The sequence below is a fragment of the Anabas testudineus genome, chromosome 6 (assembly GCF_900324465.2).
Source record: "Anabas testudineus chromosome 6, fAnaTes1.2, whole genome shotgun sequence".
Taxonomy (NCBI): Eukaryota; Metazoa; Chordata; class Actinopteri; order Anabantiformes; family Anabantidae; genus Anabas; species Anabas testudineus.
The window spans coordinates 22,166,426-22,182,259 of NC_046615.1; the positions used below are offsets into that span (position 1 = coordinate 22,166,426).

Sequence of the window (15,834 nt, forward strand, 5' to 3'; positions counted from 1 at the left end):
TGAGTTGAGGGTGGACAGTGGGGACAGAGAGCTGACAATAAGGAAGTAAACATCATGGTTTGCTCCAGTGTTACTGAGCTAATCCTCTGTATATTCTGCTAACAGGTGGACCTCTGCAGGCTCTGCTATAAAAGAGGATGAGCAGATCCTTCACAGAGCATCACAGTTCCTCCTCTCCTACCTGAAGTGAAGAGCTAAAGGTAAGTGAGTAGTGCTGCTGCTCCTAATGCTCCTCAAACTACAGTAATGCTGCTGCATGGTTCTGACCTGTGTTCTGTTTCAGACTGATAGTTGTTCAGTAACATGGCAGCGATCAAGTGCATCCTGGGTCTCCTGGTCCTGTTTGCAGTCTCAGCCTGGACTGAGGCCATGGTGAGTCTCACAGCTGAGGTCTTCACTCAGCTCTTCATGTGTCCAGGTTTAAAGTTCTGACCTTTGCTTTTTGATATTCTCAGTATCTGTGTCGATGACAAACAGAAACTCTGGGACTTTTCTGTGTGCAGGTTGTGAGGAGAGAAAGTGGAGACGACGACATAGAAGATGAAGAAATCCTGACGGTGGCAGAGCAGCTGGAGAAAGTCAACAGAAATATCAGTGAGACACATTCAGACATCACATTTGTTAAGAGAAATAAATAAATACAGAGACTTGTTCAAATTAATTTATAGAACATGTAACACTTCAGCTCTAACACTTTAAGTTGTACCTATATTGTAACTTCTGATTATCTTTGATGTCTCTGCTGTTTCCACAAACTCTCTGCAGGTCTTTACCAAGATGGTTTCCAGATACAAGGTGACATCGCTGTGCCCATCAACAGGAACGCTGACCCCTGTGTCCAGAGAGGATGCAAGTGGCCTAAATCCTCTGATGGCAAAGTTTACATTCCTTATGTGATCGCTAACAGCTACAGTAAGAACCTTCACGACTCTGCACCAAGTGCAGATCACTTCACCATAGTCATCTCCAATAAAGCACAAAATCTTTGTTCTTATAGTTTTCATTTGACGTTAATGTGATTTTCCTCTTTGTGTTTCCACCTTCAGCTTCTCAGCAGCTCAGTGTCATTACAACAGCCATCAACTCCTTCTCTGCCTCCACCTGTATTCGCTTCATCCCCCGCACCACCCAGACAGACTACGTCAACATACAGTCTCTGGATGGGTTTGTAACACAGACATTTATTCTCCTGTATCACTGACAACTCTAAGTCCTGTTCTGCAGCTTTTCCACTGCAGGAACTTACAGAGCCAAAGCTGAACTTTGCTCCATTGGTTCAGGTTCTGCTGTTGTTTCCACTCAGTTCTCTTTAGATCCAAGTTCAGTGCTTAGTTCAGTGATGCTGTAGAAGAATGAAGCGTTCTCACTCTGATGTGGGACTTCCTGTGTTCTCCTACATCTGTACAGATGCTACTCCCTTGTGGGTCGTCAGGGAAATGTACAGACAGTGTCTCTGAAAAGTCAGGGCTGCATTTATTTTGGAACGGTCCAACATGAGCTGATCCACGCCCTGGGCTTCAACCATGAGCAGTGCCGCTCCGACAGAGACCAGCACATCAAGATCCTGCTGCAGAACGTCATCTCTGGTAGGATGCTGTTGTCACGTCTCCTCACTTCAGTTGATTTCGTTGGTCTATTTTGAGTTTGTCTATTTCTATTATAATACTCTAATGTAGTAGTTTTTCCTCTACTGCAGGTATGGCATACAACTTTGACAAGATCAACACTCTGAACCAAGGAACTCCTTATGACTACAACTCTGTCATGCACTACGGCAGGTCAGTACATCTATGAAATCCACCAGCTGCATCACTGGACTCTACTAGTGTTTGGTATTATCTGCAGCTTTTCTATTCTATTTACAATCACCAGTTGAACTAAAGTACAATTTAACATCACTGTTTCTGTTTGTTCACTGCAGACTGGCTTTCTCCAAGGACAACGTCAGCCCCACCATGGTGGCTATTCCTGACAGCAACGCTGTCTTTGGCACGGCCACACAGATGAGCCAGAACGACATCGACCGCATCAACCTGCTGTACTGCTAAAAGTAACTACACTGAAGGTTCTGGGACCTGACAGACATCTGTGGTTTAAACATCATGAAACATCATTATGATGAATTTAAAATATTCTGGTTATTAATTATCCTGTTGTGTGAAAATAGAAACCCTTGAGTAATTAAGTTCCAGTTTTATTTACTCAATAAAGATAGATTTTAAACACACTTCTCTTGTTGTCAACTTTCATCCCTTTTATTTTATGATATGTTTTATGCACCGACAGACAAATATGCTGCACAAAAAGAATATCCAATAAAAAGCTTGTGAGGACTTAAATTCAGATTTACTTGATGAAACGGGTTGAGTAGCTTCACACTGATCAGCTGTCAAAAACGTGTTATGCATCCAAGAGAGCATCAACACAGGAAGGTCAATTCTCAGACCTAGAAACAGCTGAGAACAACGTACCAGTCAAAACAGAAAAGCATTGTCTAGGCAGAGGACAGAGATAATATAGTGCCTAATACAAGTTCAACCACTTGGGTGTTTCACCCTTTTATTGAAATGAAATCAATCACAGTCAATAAAAGTTGGCAATTTCGACAAAAACATATCAGAAAAACACATCGTTAATGTTAATGTGAAAACAGTTTTCTACAAAATAATGTCAGTTAAATAAAATGTATAACGTGACAGTGTTAGCATTATTATTCAGCCCTCTTAAAATGAATGACCTACCTCCAACAGAGGTCCTGATACTCAGTGCTAGTAGTCCCACTATTAGTGAAATGGGAATCACCTGAGTGCAGTACATGAATCTCAAGTGACTGCAGTATAAAAGAACTTGTGTCTGAAAGGTCCAGTCACTGGTTTTACAGTATTCCTGGCTAGCATTAGACCGTAAAGACAAATAAACAATCCCAGCAACTCAGAGAATAGGTAACTGAAAAGCATAAGTCAGGGGATGGATACAACAATCTAGTCACAGGGGTTGCAAGCCAGTGACTTCTGTGCTGGTCCCAAGCCCGGATAAATACAGACGGTTGCATCAGAAAGGGCATCCGGTGTAAAAATTGCCAAAATAACAATGCAAATAAGACTTTCATACCAGATCGGTTGAGGCCCGGGTTAACAACGACTGCTACCGATGCTGTTAACCTACAGGGTGCTGGTGGAAATTTGACTACTGTTGGTCGAAGAAAGAGGGGAGGAAGAAGGGTTTGTGGTCAGAGAGAGAAGGGAAAAGGCAGGAACATAGATCTGAGAATAGGGACTCTTAACGTTGGCACAATGACAGGGAAAGGCAGAGAGCTGGCAGACATGATGGAGAGAAGGAAGGTAGATGTTCTGTGTGTACAGGAGACAAGGTGGAAGGGCAGCAAGGCACGTAGCATTGGAGGAGGATACAAACTGTTCTACCATGGTGTGGATAGGAAGAGAAACGGGGTAGGAGTGATCCTGAAGGGGGAGTTTGTGAACAATGTCCTAGAGGGGAAAAGAGTCTCAGACAGGGTGATGAGCCTAAAGCTAGAAATCGAAGGGGTGATGGTGAATGTAGTCAGTGGGTATGCTCCACAAGTTGACTGTGAGTTAGAAGAGAAGAAGAGATTCTGGAGTGTGTTTGATGAGGTCATAGAGCAAGGGTCACTAACAGGCAGACCGCGGTCTGGATCCGGACCCAGAGGCTGTCCCATACGGACCCAGAGCTACAGACCTAACCAAACGTTTTGTTTCCAAATCTAGCGGGTCACTTTCATTTTAACCGGCGCAGCTATTGCGATCTTTACAAGCAAATTGGCCAATTGAATGTGAGTTATGCCATCCCACGTGTCATAAATATAATACATAGATAAATGAAAATGAAAAATGTCCATAAAGTGAAAATAGAGTTTTTAATCCAGAATGAACAGACTCCTTTCTGTTCATATTACCCACTGGGAGCACTAAACCAGTGTGTCTGATATGTTCATAAACTGTCGCTCTTATGAGACAAAACACAAAGGTTTTGAGCACACATACCCACTCTAATCTGAACTACAACTACTTTGAGCAGTACAGCAGGTTGATGCGGTCGATGTCGTTCTGGCTCATCTGTGTGGCCGTGCCAAAGACAGCATTGCTGTCAGGAATAGCCACCATGGTGGGGCTGACGTTGTCCTTGGAGAAAGCCAGTCTGCAGGGAACAGACCGAGTAAGTGATTTTAAATTATATTTAGTTCAACTGGTGATCGTATATAGAAGACAGAGCTGCAGAAAATACAAAAGATTAGTAGAGTCCAGCTATGGAGCTGGTGGATTTCATAGATGTACTGACCTGCCGTAGTGCATGACAGAGTTGTAGTCATAAGGAGTTCCTTGGTTCAGAGTGTTGATCTTGTCAAAGTTGTATTGTTCACCTGCAGTAAAGGAAATTAGGGCCCATCAAAAAGGACTCACAGTGTCACAAGTAGATAAAAAAAATGAGTTGATTATAAAAAGTTAATAACCAGATTCTGTCTTAAACTCAAAATAGACCAATGAAATCAACTGAAGTGAGGAGACGTGACAACAGCATCCTACCAGGGATGACGTTCTGCAGCAGGATCTTGATGTGCTGGTCTCTGTCGGAGCGGCACTGCTCATGGTTGAAGCCCAGGGCGTGGATCAGCTCATGTTGGACCGTTCCAAAATAAATGCAGCCCTGACTTTTCAGAGACACTGTCTGTACATTTCCCTGACGACCCACAAGGGAGTAGCATCTGCACAGATGTAGGAGAACACAGGAAGTCCCACATCACACTGAGAACGCTTCATTCTTCAACAGCATCACTGAACTAAACACAGAACTTGGATCTGAAGAGAACTGAGTGGAAACAACAGCAGAACCTGAACCAATGGAGCAAAGTTCAGCTTTGGCTCTGTAAGTTCCTGCAGTGGAAAAGCTGCAGAACAGGACTTAGAGTTGTCACTGATACAGGAGAATAAATGTCTGTGTTACAAACCCATCCAGAGACTGTATGTTGATGTAGTCTGTCTGGGTGGTGCGGGGGAAGAAGCGAATACAGGTGGAGGCAGAGAAGGAGTTGATGGCTGTTGTAATGACACTGAGCTGCTGAGAAGCTGAAGGTGGAAACACAAAGAGGAAAATCACATTAACGTCAAATGAAAACTATAAGAACAAAGATTTTGTGCTTTATTGGAGACGACTATGGTGAAGTGATCTGCACTTGGTGCAGAGTCGTGAAGGTTCTTACTGTAGCTGTTAGCGATCACATAAGGAATGTAAACTTTGCCATCGGAGGATTTAGGCCACTTGCATCCTCTCTGGACACAGGGGTCAGCGTTCCTGTTGATGGGCACAGCGATGTCACCTATTATCTGGAAACCATCTTGGTAAAGACCTGCAGAGAGTTTGTGGAAACAGCAGAGACACCAAAGATAATCAGAAGTTCCAACATGCGTTTTCTACACAAACACTGGTTCTGTATGGAAATGATTAGTGAAGCTAACAACAACCCAGTGACTCAATTTGAACAAGTCTCTGTATTTGTTTATTTCTCTAAATAAATGTGATGTCTGAATGTGTCTCACTGATATTTCTGTTGACTTTCTCCAGCTGCTCTGCCACCGTCAGGATTCCTTCATCTTCTATGTCGTCGTCTCCACTTTCTCTCCTCACAACCTGCACACAGAAAAGTCCCAGAGTTTCTGTTTGTCATCGACACAGATACTGAGAATATCAAAAAGGAAAGGTCAGAACTTTAAACCTGGACACATGAAGACCTGAGTGAAGACCTCAGCTGTGAGACTCACCATGGCCTCAGTCCAGGCTGAGACTGCAAACAGGACCAGGAGACCCAGGATGCACTTGATCGCTGCCATGTTACTGAACAACTAACAGACTGAAACAGAACACAGGTCAGAACCATGCAGCAGCATTACTGTAGTTTGAGGAGCATTAGGAGCAGCAGCACTACTCACTTACCTTTAGCTCTTCACTTCAGGTAGGAGAGGAGGAACTGATGCTCTGTGAAGGATCTGCTCATCCTCTTTTATAGCAGAGCCTGCAGAGGTCCACCTGTTAGCAGAATATACAGAGGATTAGCTCAGTAACACTGGAGCAAACCATGATGTTTACTTCCTTATTGTCAGCTCTCTGTCCACACTGTCCACCCTCAACTCATACATGCTCATACTAATCTCACTAATAATTAGTAAAAGACAAAGTACAAAACTGAATTCACACAAGATTTCCTCTCAGCATGGATTCATTATGATGACTTTTTTTTAATGCAGATTTTTTGTTTGTGACTGTTTGTTGTCATGATAAAGTCGATACTTACACTGTGGCAGTAACAGCAGAAGTATTTGCAGGTAAAGGAAAGACAAATGCAGCATCATCAGTTGTGGATGGTCAATAGACCCTAAAGAAGAGAAAGTAAAACAATTCTTAATTTAAAACCTTTGTTAATTCAGTTTTGTAAACTATATATATTTGAAAATATGTCTGTGGTTGAATATTAACCAATGAAACCATTTCAAAATCATCCCCTGATGTAGTGAATCTAATTTTCCAATAGTCTGAATATTTTGTCTCAAACCACTAAAATCTCTCAGTAGAAACACCAAACACTTCAAATACTACATTTTACCACCTCCCTTGTTTTCCTGGATTAGTACGAGCATGTATGAGTTGAGGGTGGACAGTGGGGACAGAGAGCTGACAATAAGGAAGTAAACATCATGGTTTGCTCCAGTGTTACTGAGCTAATCCTCTGTATGTTCTGCTAACAGGTGGACCTCTGCAGGCTCTGCTATAAAAGAGGATGAGCAGATCCTTCACAGAGCATCACAGTTCCTCCTCTTCTACCTGAAGTGAAGAGCTAAAGGTAAGTGAGTAGTGCTGCTGCTCCTAATGCTCCTCAAACTACAGTAATGCTGCTGCATGGTTCTGACCTGTGTTCTGTTTCAGACTGATAGTTGTTCAGTAACATGGCAGCGATCAAGTGCATCCTGGGTCTCCTGGTCCTGTTTGCAGTCTCAGCCTGGACTGAGGCCATGGTGAGTCTCACAGCTGAGGTCTTCACTCAGCTCTTCATGTGTCCAGGTTTAAAGTTCTGACCTTTCCTTTTTGATATTCTCAGTATCTGTGTCGATGACAAACAGAAACTCTGGGACTTTTCTGTGTGCAGGTTGTGAGGAGAGAAAGTGGAGACGACGACATAGAAGATGAAGGAATCCTGACGGTGGCAGAGCAGCTGGAGAAAGTCAACAGAAATATCAGTGAGACACATTCAGACATCACATTTGTTAAGAGAAATAAACAAATACAGAGACTTCTTCAAATTAATTTATAGAACATGTAACACTTCAGCTCCAATACTTTAAGTTGTACCTATAATTGTAACTTCTGATTATCTTTGGTGTCTCTGCTGTTTCCACAAACTCTCTGCAGGTCTTTACCAAGATGGTTTCCAGATACAAGGTGACATCGCTGTGCCCATCAACAGGAACGCTGACCCCTGTGTCCAGACTGGATGCAAGTGGCCTAAATCCTCTGATGGCAAAGTTTACATTCCTTATGTGATCGCTAACAGCTACAGTAAGAAGCTTCACGACTCTGCACCAAGTGCAGATCACTTCATCATAGTCGTCTCCAATAAAGCACAAAATATGTGTTCTTATAGTTTTTATTTGACGTTAATGTGATTTTCCTCTTTGTTTTTCCACCTTCAGCTTCTCAGCAGCTCAGAGTCATTACAACAGCCATCAACTCCTTCTCTGCCTCCACCTGTATTCGCTTCATCCCCCGCACCACCCAGACAGACTACATCAACATACAGTCTCTGGATGGGTTTGTAACACAGACATTTATTCTCCTGTATCAGTGACAACTCTAAGTCCTGTTCTGCAGCTTTTCCACTGCAGGAACTTACAGAGCCAAAGCTGAACTTTGCTCCATTGGTTCAGGTTCTGCTGTTGTTTCCACTCAGTTCTCTTCAGATCCAAGTTCAGTGTTTAGTTCAGTGATGCTGTTGAAGAATGAAGCGTTCTCAGTCTGATTTGGGACTTCCTGTGTTCTCCTACATCTGTACAGATGCTACTCATATGTGGGTCGTCAGGGAAATGTACAGACAGTGTCTCTGAAAAGTCAGGGCTGCATTTATTTTGGAACGGTCCAACATGAGCTGATCCACGCCCTGGGCTTCAACCATGAGCAGTGCCGCTCCGATAGGGACCAGCACATCAAGATCCTGCTGCAGAACGTCATCCCTGGTAGGATGCTGCGATCACGTCTCCTCACTACAGTTAATTTCATTGGTCTATGTTGAGTTTGTCTATTTTTATTATAATACTCTAATGTAGTAGTTTTTTCTCTACTGCAGGTATGGCATACAACTTTGACAAGATCAACACTCTGAACCAAGGAACTCCTTATGACTACAACTCTGTCATGCACTACGGCAGGTCAGTACATCTATTAAATCCACCAGCTCCATTGCTGGACTCTAGTAGTGTTTGGTATTTTCTTCAACTAAAGTACAATTTAACATCACTGTCTCTGTCTTTTCCCTGCAGACTGGCTTTCTCCAAGGACAACGTCAGCCCCACCATGGTGGCTATTCCCAACAGCAACGCTGTATTTGGCACGGCCACACAGATGAGCCAGAACGACATCGACCGCATCAACCTGCTGTACTGCTCAAAGTAGCCACACTGAAATTTGAAGCATGAATTTCTTTTTTTAATTTAATAAATACATTTCGATCATCTCCAAATTGTTTGTTGCCTCAATATTTTAAGTAACCTTTAATCGTTTAGATTTGCAGTAACATAAACACATATATATTAAACATATAAATAACAATTCACAGCATTAATTCAATTGCCATTGGTCCCTCATTAACAGTGTTCTTGCCAGCTCTGACACCAAATTTCCGTTCTCTCTTTGACCTCAGAAACCTTTTAGATATTTTATGTGTTAGTTTTGAATTTTTTTTGTCTAGTGTCAATATTAATGTGTATTTTCTCAATAGTGCTGTTATTTCTTTTTTTCCCCATTGGTTGCACCGTACATCTATGACGTATTCACTGCACTTTACTTTTTGCACTTTTTGATAATTTTTTGGAGTCCACCTGTGGAAAATGCAGTTCATGGGACATGATTTGGAAAGGCATACACCTGTCCTTGTTAGGTTCCACAGTTAACACTGCATGCTAGAGCACAAACTGAAAGATGATGGGGGGGGGGGGGGAATTGTCTGTAGACGCAATTGTACTTAGGCAGAGATCTGGGGAAGAGAACAGAACATTTCTGCAGCATTGAAGGTCCATATGAAAAAAGTGGACTCTATCTTCCGTAGATGGAAGAAGATTGGAACCAGCAGGACTCCTCATAGAGCGGGCCGTCTAGCCAAACTGAGCAGAAGACATCGAAGCTTAGCTTCCATTTTTTCATTATTCCATTTTTTTTCTCCAGTTACACTGCTTCTTTTGTTTCATCGAGTTAGTTGTAATAATACAACCATGTAAGTTTGGCAAATTTGGTATTGAGACAGTGGTTTGGGATACTTTTAATTAGGAAACTGTTTGCAGTCTACACCACAAATGTCAAATAAGTCACAGTAAAGATTTTCACTCCAAAAGGTTTTGTTTCACAGTCCTTCTCTCAGTATTTATAAAACACATAACAGCAAATAATTCACAATAGCATTTATTTGGCATTTTGTTTACATAATGCTAAAAGTAAAACTCATCAAGTCTTGGTTTAACCAGTTTTGTATTATCTGTTTACCATCTGATAATTCATCTTCGACTAATCAGCGACTGCTAATGTTAACACTCTGCATCTTCCATAGACAGAAATGTGATAAGCAGGTTGTTTGAGTTAATGACATTAGTGAAGATTTTGGCTCCTGTGAAGTTTTTTTGTGTCATCATAAGTAGCATTGTGCTTTTAAAGATGATAAATAAAGGTCCTTGTGCCCTAGTAAACCTACAACAATTTCCTATTCATCCATAATCTTCTACCTGTGTCTGTTTATCTGGTTGTTCTTTAATTTCTTGGTCAGTTCAATAGTGGGATTCAGTGTAAATGTTCACTGGTACCAAAAGGAAATGCAGCGTGACCTATGGAAAGGTAGAAGAAGAGGAATCATATTTGGCTAATAGGTTGTAGCTAGTTTATTCTTTATTTACAGCACATATACATAGTATTTTCCAAATCCTTTTCAACATAGATGATCAGTGATATGGTTCATACTTCATAGGGCGGTTTTCACTGTTAGACCTCCTTCAGCAGAATACCATAAGGACGGATGGCCTTCTTCACTCTCTCCTGTTCCTCTTTGGCAGATTTTCCAGCATGAATGGGAATCAGCCAATACTTGTCGTTTTTGTATTTCTTTCTGTACTCAGGGTTGATACGATTCTGCAGAATCACGTTGTACGTCTTGCCCGTCTTCCTGGAGGTGAAGGTTTTTGCATAGGAGAGGGCCTCAGCAATATGCGGGGTGGAATAAATCCCCCTGCCGTATTGGTCACCTGGCCCTGGCTGGACAAACAAGAATAAATTGAACAGATGAACATTTCTAGTATATTATGTTCAACTCTTTGATTATGTCACCAGAGTTTGTAGCTGTACGATGACTCTAATACATCATAGTCAGATGTCTTTGTGGTTGCATAGAGAGTTTTAATCTTAATAATCATCGTCCCTGGTTTGACAACTTTAAAATGTACATTTTAATTTCTAAAGCTTTGGGCCCCATAGTGGAGGTTTAATGACTGATTCAAGCAGTTTATTAACAGATTCAGTCCAGTATTCATGTGTAACTCAGCAGTGTTGTTACTGGAGAAATGTATATTCATATAATCAAACCTTGAAGTATCCTTCGATGATGCCTTCAGCACCCTTCATCGATGTCCCATGGTAGGACACAGGCCACTCTCCTGGTACTGACTGGGTGCTACGGTACCTGGTTCCCAACCAGGTGTTGTCCTCATACTTATCCAGAACCTGTGATAAACAAAGAGTAACATCATGACGAGTAACTACCTGTTCTTACTGAAGGTCAGAAATCAAAACTAGATAAACTCTCTTACATGAGGAAAAGTTAAACTCATTAAATACTGTGCTCCTGGCTGCCACATCAGTCACTAAAGCACAATGATAATAACTGATAACCTGTCTTCATCTACCTGTTTACAGAACCTGTGAACCACTGGACCTTCATCTCTGTCTGTAAGTCTGTGATATCACCTGTTAGTATTCTGGATTTGTGGACTCTCCCTCCGTTCTCATCTGCTCTGTCTCAGATTTGTGCCTCATAAGAAGGATAGATGCTTTGTGTTAGTTTCATGCTGAAGAGTTGGAGGTTTGGAGAAAGTTACTTTCCCTGACCAGAAATAAATCAAAGAAATAAAAACATTTTCACCTTAAGAGCTAAGCGGCGCCAACCACACGGACGTTCATACACCTCTCCACCTCTGTAAAACGTCTCTGTGTCTTTCAGTTTGGTGAAATCGTAGTCAAACTCTGGAGCAAAGAATTCATCCTCGTCAATGATATGACTATTTCCTGTTGGAAGATCTTCTACCACGGTGTAAGGAGCCTCAGGACCACCTGTCAGAATACTTTGGATGTGGTTGAAGAAGGATCTTGACAACTGGCTGTTATTTAGAGGAAGAATTGCAATTTTAAAGTACATTGTGGTAAATTACATCTAAACTGCTCATTTACAACAAATCCTTCAACTTGTTGAGAATAAATGTTTAATATGTAGTTTTACAGATGCACGAACTGAAATAATTACCTGGTTTCGTCTGCCTCCAACAGTGTAGAGATAAAGGTTTTGACTGACAGCTGAGGCTGTGTTGCTGCTAAAGCTAAGGCAGCTCCACCAACTAGAACCTGAAGAGCTGATCTTAGGGAAGGAACAAACCCCAGCAGCGGTCCTACCACTCCAGGCGAGTCATCGGTGCTCTTATTGTTACCTTCACGTCTCTGTTTCTGAGTAGATGTCACACTGGCATTGAGGACTGTTCCCAGAGCTTCGAGTGCAATTTCCATGAACTTGGACGTCATGAGGTTGAGTTAGAGTAGAAGAAAAGTACCAGTGAACCACTTTGAAAGGACACTCTGAGGTTTCTGAGCTCCTGTAGTTTACTGAAGCTGATATTTATAGACACGCGCTTCCAGATATAAACTGGATAGTGTTACATTCTGCAGCTCTGGGGGGTAAAGTGCATGAAGAGACAGTATAATTATACCTGTTATGAAAGTGTCCTCACATTCACTGGTTTCACTGGTTTCACTGAACTCTGTCAGCGTCTGTCTCTAAACATTTGACAACGTGCTCTTTACATCACACATTTCTGTTTTTCTGTATCTTCTTTCCAGTCCCATATTCTGCCTCCATGTCCAGCTGCAAACACCCTCTACAGGTCAGACAAACAAATTCAGTATGACTGGAGACTCATGACTGCACTTTATTCATTTTCACTTTTCTTTATGATAAGTCTGTTGTTTCCTGTCAGTGCTGATAGTGGAGGGCAGCTCCAGGAGGGGGAAGGATACTCAGGGGAGCTTTTAGCTGCTAAACGTGTTTTAAATTGAAAACACTTTTTTCTTTAATTTACAAAAAGCTGATAAACTACCTGTAAAACTGTAAGACAAGCACAGTTTCCAACACCAATAAGGGGTTTCTGCTGTTGGGGATGTTTATTTTATTGGCCTGTTATTTTTGTCGTACTCAATATCTTATATTACTGAGCAGTAGCAGCACTAGTAGCATGAGGTATTAGTATTAGTTGTTGTAGTAGGGGTGTAAAGTACATCAATCTTGATCCAGCCCTGCTCCACCCTGTCCATAGTCTTGTCGACTGGTGGTTTTTCTGTCAACTTCTCTGACCACTATAAAAACCCACAATAACATCTTTTAGGTTTCCATGTATTTTAGGAGAATTAACTGTTAATCTCAAAGCACTTAGAACAAGATTTAACTAACCACCGCCTTGTTTTCCTGGATTAGTACGAGCATGTATGAGTTGAGGGTGGACAGTGGGGACAGAGAGCTGACAATAAGGAAGTAAACATCATGGTTTGCTCCAGTGTTACTGAGCTAATCCTCTGTATGTTCTGCTAACAGGTGGACCTCTGCAGGCTCTGCTATAAAAGAGGATGAGCAGATCCTTCACAGAGCATCACAGTTCCTCCTCTCCTACCTGAAGTGAAGAGCTAAAGGTAAGTGAGTAGTGCTGCTGCTCCTAATGCTCCTCAAACTACAGTAATGCTGCTGCATGGTTCTGACCTGTGTTCTGTTTCAGTCTGATAGTTGTTCAGTAACATGGCAGCGATCAAGTGCATCCTGGGTCTCCTGGTCCTGTTTGCAGTCTCAGCCTGGACTGAGGCCATGGTGAGTCTCACAGCTGAGGTCTTCACTCAGGTCTTCATGTGTCCAGGTTTAAAGTTCTGACCTTTCCTTTTTGATATTCTCAGTATCTGTGTCGATGACAAACAGAAACTCTGGGACTTTTCTGTGTGCAGGTTGTGAGGAGAGAAAGTGGAGACGACGACATAGAAGATGAAGGAATCCTGACGGTGGCAGAGCAGCTGGAGAAAGCCAACAGAAATATCAGTGAGACACATCCAGACATCACATTTATTTAGAGGAATAAACAAATACAGAGACTTGTTCAAATTAATTTATAGAACATGTAACACTTCAGCTCTAATACTTTAAGTTGTACCTATAATTGTAACTTCTGATTATCTTTGGTGTCTCTGCTGTTTCCACAAACTCTCTGCAGGTCTTTACCAAGATGGTTTCCAGATAATAGGTGACATCGCTGTGCCCATCAACAGGAACGCTGACCCCTGTGTCCAGAGAGGATGCAAGTGGCCTAAATCCTCTGATGGCAAAGTTTACATTCCCTATGTGATCGCTAACAGCTACAGTAAGAACCTTTATACATCCATCTGTAGACTAAACATTCAGTCTAAGTCAACAACTGAACACGAAAAAAAAGAAAAATCTTAATGAGATGAAAAACTTTAAAATCTCCAACACTAATAACGTATTAACATCAGTGTGATTTTCCTCTTTGTGTTTCCACCTTCAGCCTCTCAGCAGGTCGACATCATTACTAGTTCTTTGAACTCCTTCTCCACTTCCACCTGTATTCGCTTCATCCCTCGCACCACCCAGACAAACTACATCGACATACAGTCTACTCTTGGGTATGTAACAGCGAGGACTTCAGTGTTTAGTTCAGTGATGCTGTAGAAGAATGAAATGTTCTCAGTCTGATGTGGGACTTCCTGTGTTCTCCTACATCTGTACAGGTGCTACTCACTTGTGGGTTTTCAGAGTGGAAGACAGAGGGTGTCTCTGGACAGCGCAGGCTGCATTAAGTTTGGAACGGTCCAACATGAGCTGATCCACGTCCTGGGCTTCAACCATGAGCAGTGCCGCTCCGACAGGGACCAGCACATCAAGATCCTGCTGCAGAACGTCATCCCTGGTAGGATGCTGTGATCTAAGCAGAAAATAATTTCTCACTTTCATAGTGTGAAACATTGTTATAGACTTTTAAACTTTTCATCAACTTCAGCTCAGCAATACAACTTTGACAAGATCAACACTCTGAACCAGGGAACTCCTTATGACTACAACTCTGTCATGCACTACGGCAGGTCAGTAAATCCACCAGCTCCATGTTAAAATGTTTTATCTGCAACTTGGTTGTGAGATGCTCAATGTGACAAAAAAGGAAAACAGAATGACATTATGCCATCATTCATTCACAATGCTGCAGTAGTACAGTTTCAACTTTAAACACAAAACTGACAAAAACATGAATTGAAGACATATTTTCAGCCCAAAGCAAAAGAAAAACTTTTTTTTATGCTGTAGCCGGCAAATTCCATTTAAACTGAAACTAACAATGTCTTAACCTTACTCTTTTGCCCTGTTGTTTTTCTGACCCAGGACTTTGGGTCAATGCCAAACACTCTTGCTCAGTCATTTCCAGCTGGACTGTTTGGTTTTCAGCAGACACGAGGAAACTGTTTTTTTACCAGCTCTGTTTTCCACCAGTTAAATTAAAGTACAATTTAACATCACTGTCTCTGTCTTTTCCCTGCAGACTGGCTTTCTCCAAGGACAACGTCAGCCCCACCATGGTGGCTATTCCCGACAGCAACGCTGTCTTTGGCACGGCCACACAGATGAGCCAGAACGACATCGACCGCATCAACCTGCTGTACTGCTCAAAGTAGCTACGCTGAAGTTTCTGGGACCTGACAGACATCTGTGGTTTAAACATCATGAAACTACATTATAATGAATTAAAAATATGCAGATTACTAATTATGCTGTGCAGTAAAAACAGTCTCATCACAGAAACCTTTAATGAAGTTACTTCAATCAATAAATATCGATCTGCATCATGTTTGTTTCCATCTGGTTTGTCCTATAACTGTGTTGAACTCGACCTCAGGCGTTTCCTATTTAACTATGACCCCTCATTTTCTTGATAGGGCCGAATGACGCACATGTGCATACGTTGTAGAATACATTGTAGAATACAGTGGAGAATGTGGTGTTTACTAAGAGGATTTACAATGCTGGGAGCCTCTACCCCTCTGGAGCCTTTTCTCAGCAATGACTCAGAGACTTCTCCCTGGATGTTGCAGGCCTGTGGTTTAGTCAGTGTGGTTCATGATGAAGTTAAGAGGTGAAGCTGGAGGTCGTGGCTGTGCAGGCTTTGAGGGGAAGTGAAAGGCAGAGACAGAAGTATCATGTGAGCCTTCAACTGTGGTGAATTCTTTGGTTTAAAGAGACACTGA

General features: G+C 42.0%; 5 protein-coding genes across 6 annotated transcripts; 3 read left to right on the plus strand and 2 right to left on the minus strand.

The window, feature by feature from the left end:
* The first annotated feature begins 303 nt into the window (after nt 1-303).
* Nucleotides 304-2,048, plus strand: LOC113165737 (high choriolytic enzyme 1-like). Its single transcript, XM_026365439.1, has 6 exons — nt 304-418; nt 766-912; nt 1,047-1,164; nt 1,408-1,586; nt 1,697-1,778; nt 1,922-2,048. Exons 1-6 carry the CDS (start codon nt 304-306, stop codon nt 2,046-2,048), a joined length of 768 nt encoding a protein of 255 aa, XP_026221224.1.
* A 1,995-nt stretch (nt 2,049-4,043) lies between these two features.
* LOC113165738 (high choriolytic enzyme 1-like) lies at nt 4,044-5,864 on the minus strand. The gene is made up of 7 exons (XM_026365440.1): nt 5,796-5,864; nt 5,590-5,664; nt 5,237-5,360; nt 4,985-5,102; nt 4,563-4,741; nt 4,318-4,399; nt 4,044-4,176 (listed from the first exon to the last, which is right to left on the minus strand). The coding sequence occupies exons 1-7, from the start codon at nt 5,862-5,864 to the stop codon at nt 4,044-4,046; spliced, it is 780 nt and encodes a 259-aa protein (XP_026221225.1).
* Nucleotides 5,865-7,463: 1,599 nt separating this feature from the next.
* LOC113165739 (high choriolytic enzyme 1-like) lies at nt 7,464-8,694 on the plus strand (the record flags this gene model as incomplete). The annotated part of the gene is made up of 5 exons (XM_026365441.1): nt 7,464-7,584; nt 7,719-7,836; nt 8,080-8,258; nt 8,369-8,450; nt 8,562-8,694. Coding segments are annotated over 5 exons (633 nt in total), but the record flags the coding sequence as incomplete, so codon positions are not given.
* A 1,474-nt stretch (nt 8,695-10,168) lies between these two features.
* Nucleotides 10,169-14,424, minus strand: LOC113166285. Of its 2 annotated transcripts, none has more exons than XM_026366344.1 (5): nt 14,340-14,424; nt 11,798-13,596; nt 11,420-11,654; nt 10,864-11,001; nt 10,169-10,536 (listed from the first exon to the last, which is right to left on the minus strand). In XM_026366344.1, exons 2-5 carry the CDS (start codon nt 12,067-12,069, stop codon nt 10,267-10,269), a joined length of 915 nt encoding a protein of 304 aa, XP_026222129.1. In that variant the 5' UTR covers nt 12,070-13,596; nt 14,340-14,424; the 3' UTR covers nt 10,169-10,266. The 2 variants fall into 2 exon arrangements, with proteins under 2 accessions (XP_026222129.1, XP_026222130.1); XM_026366345.1 differs by lacking the exon at nt 14,340-14,424 and adding an exon at nt 13,734-13,816.
* LOC113165742 (low choriolytic enzyme-like) lies at nt 13,331-15,274 on the plus strand. The gene is made up of 7 exons (XM_026365447.1): nt 13,331-13,399; nt 13,531-13,621; nt 13,728-13,940; nt 14,106-14,223; nt 14,329-14,507; nt 14,598-14,679; nt 15,132-15,274. Exons 1-7 carry the CDS (start codon nt 13,331-13,333, stop codon nt 15,262-15,264), a joined length of 885 nt encoding a protein of 294 aa, XP_026221232.1. The 3' UTR covers nt 15,265-15,274.
* The last annotated feature ends 560 nt before the right edge of the window (nt 15,275-15,834 follow it).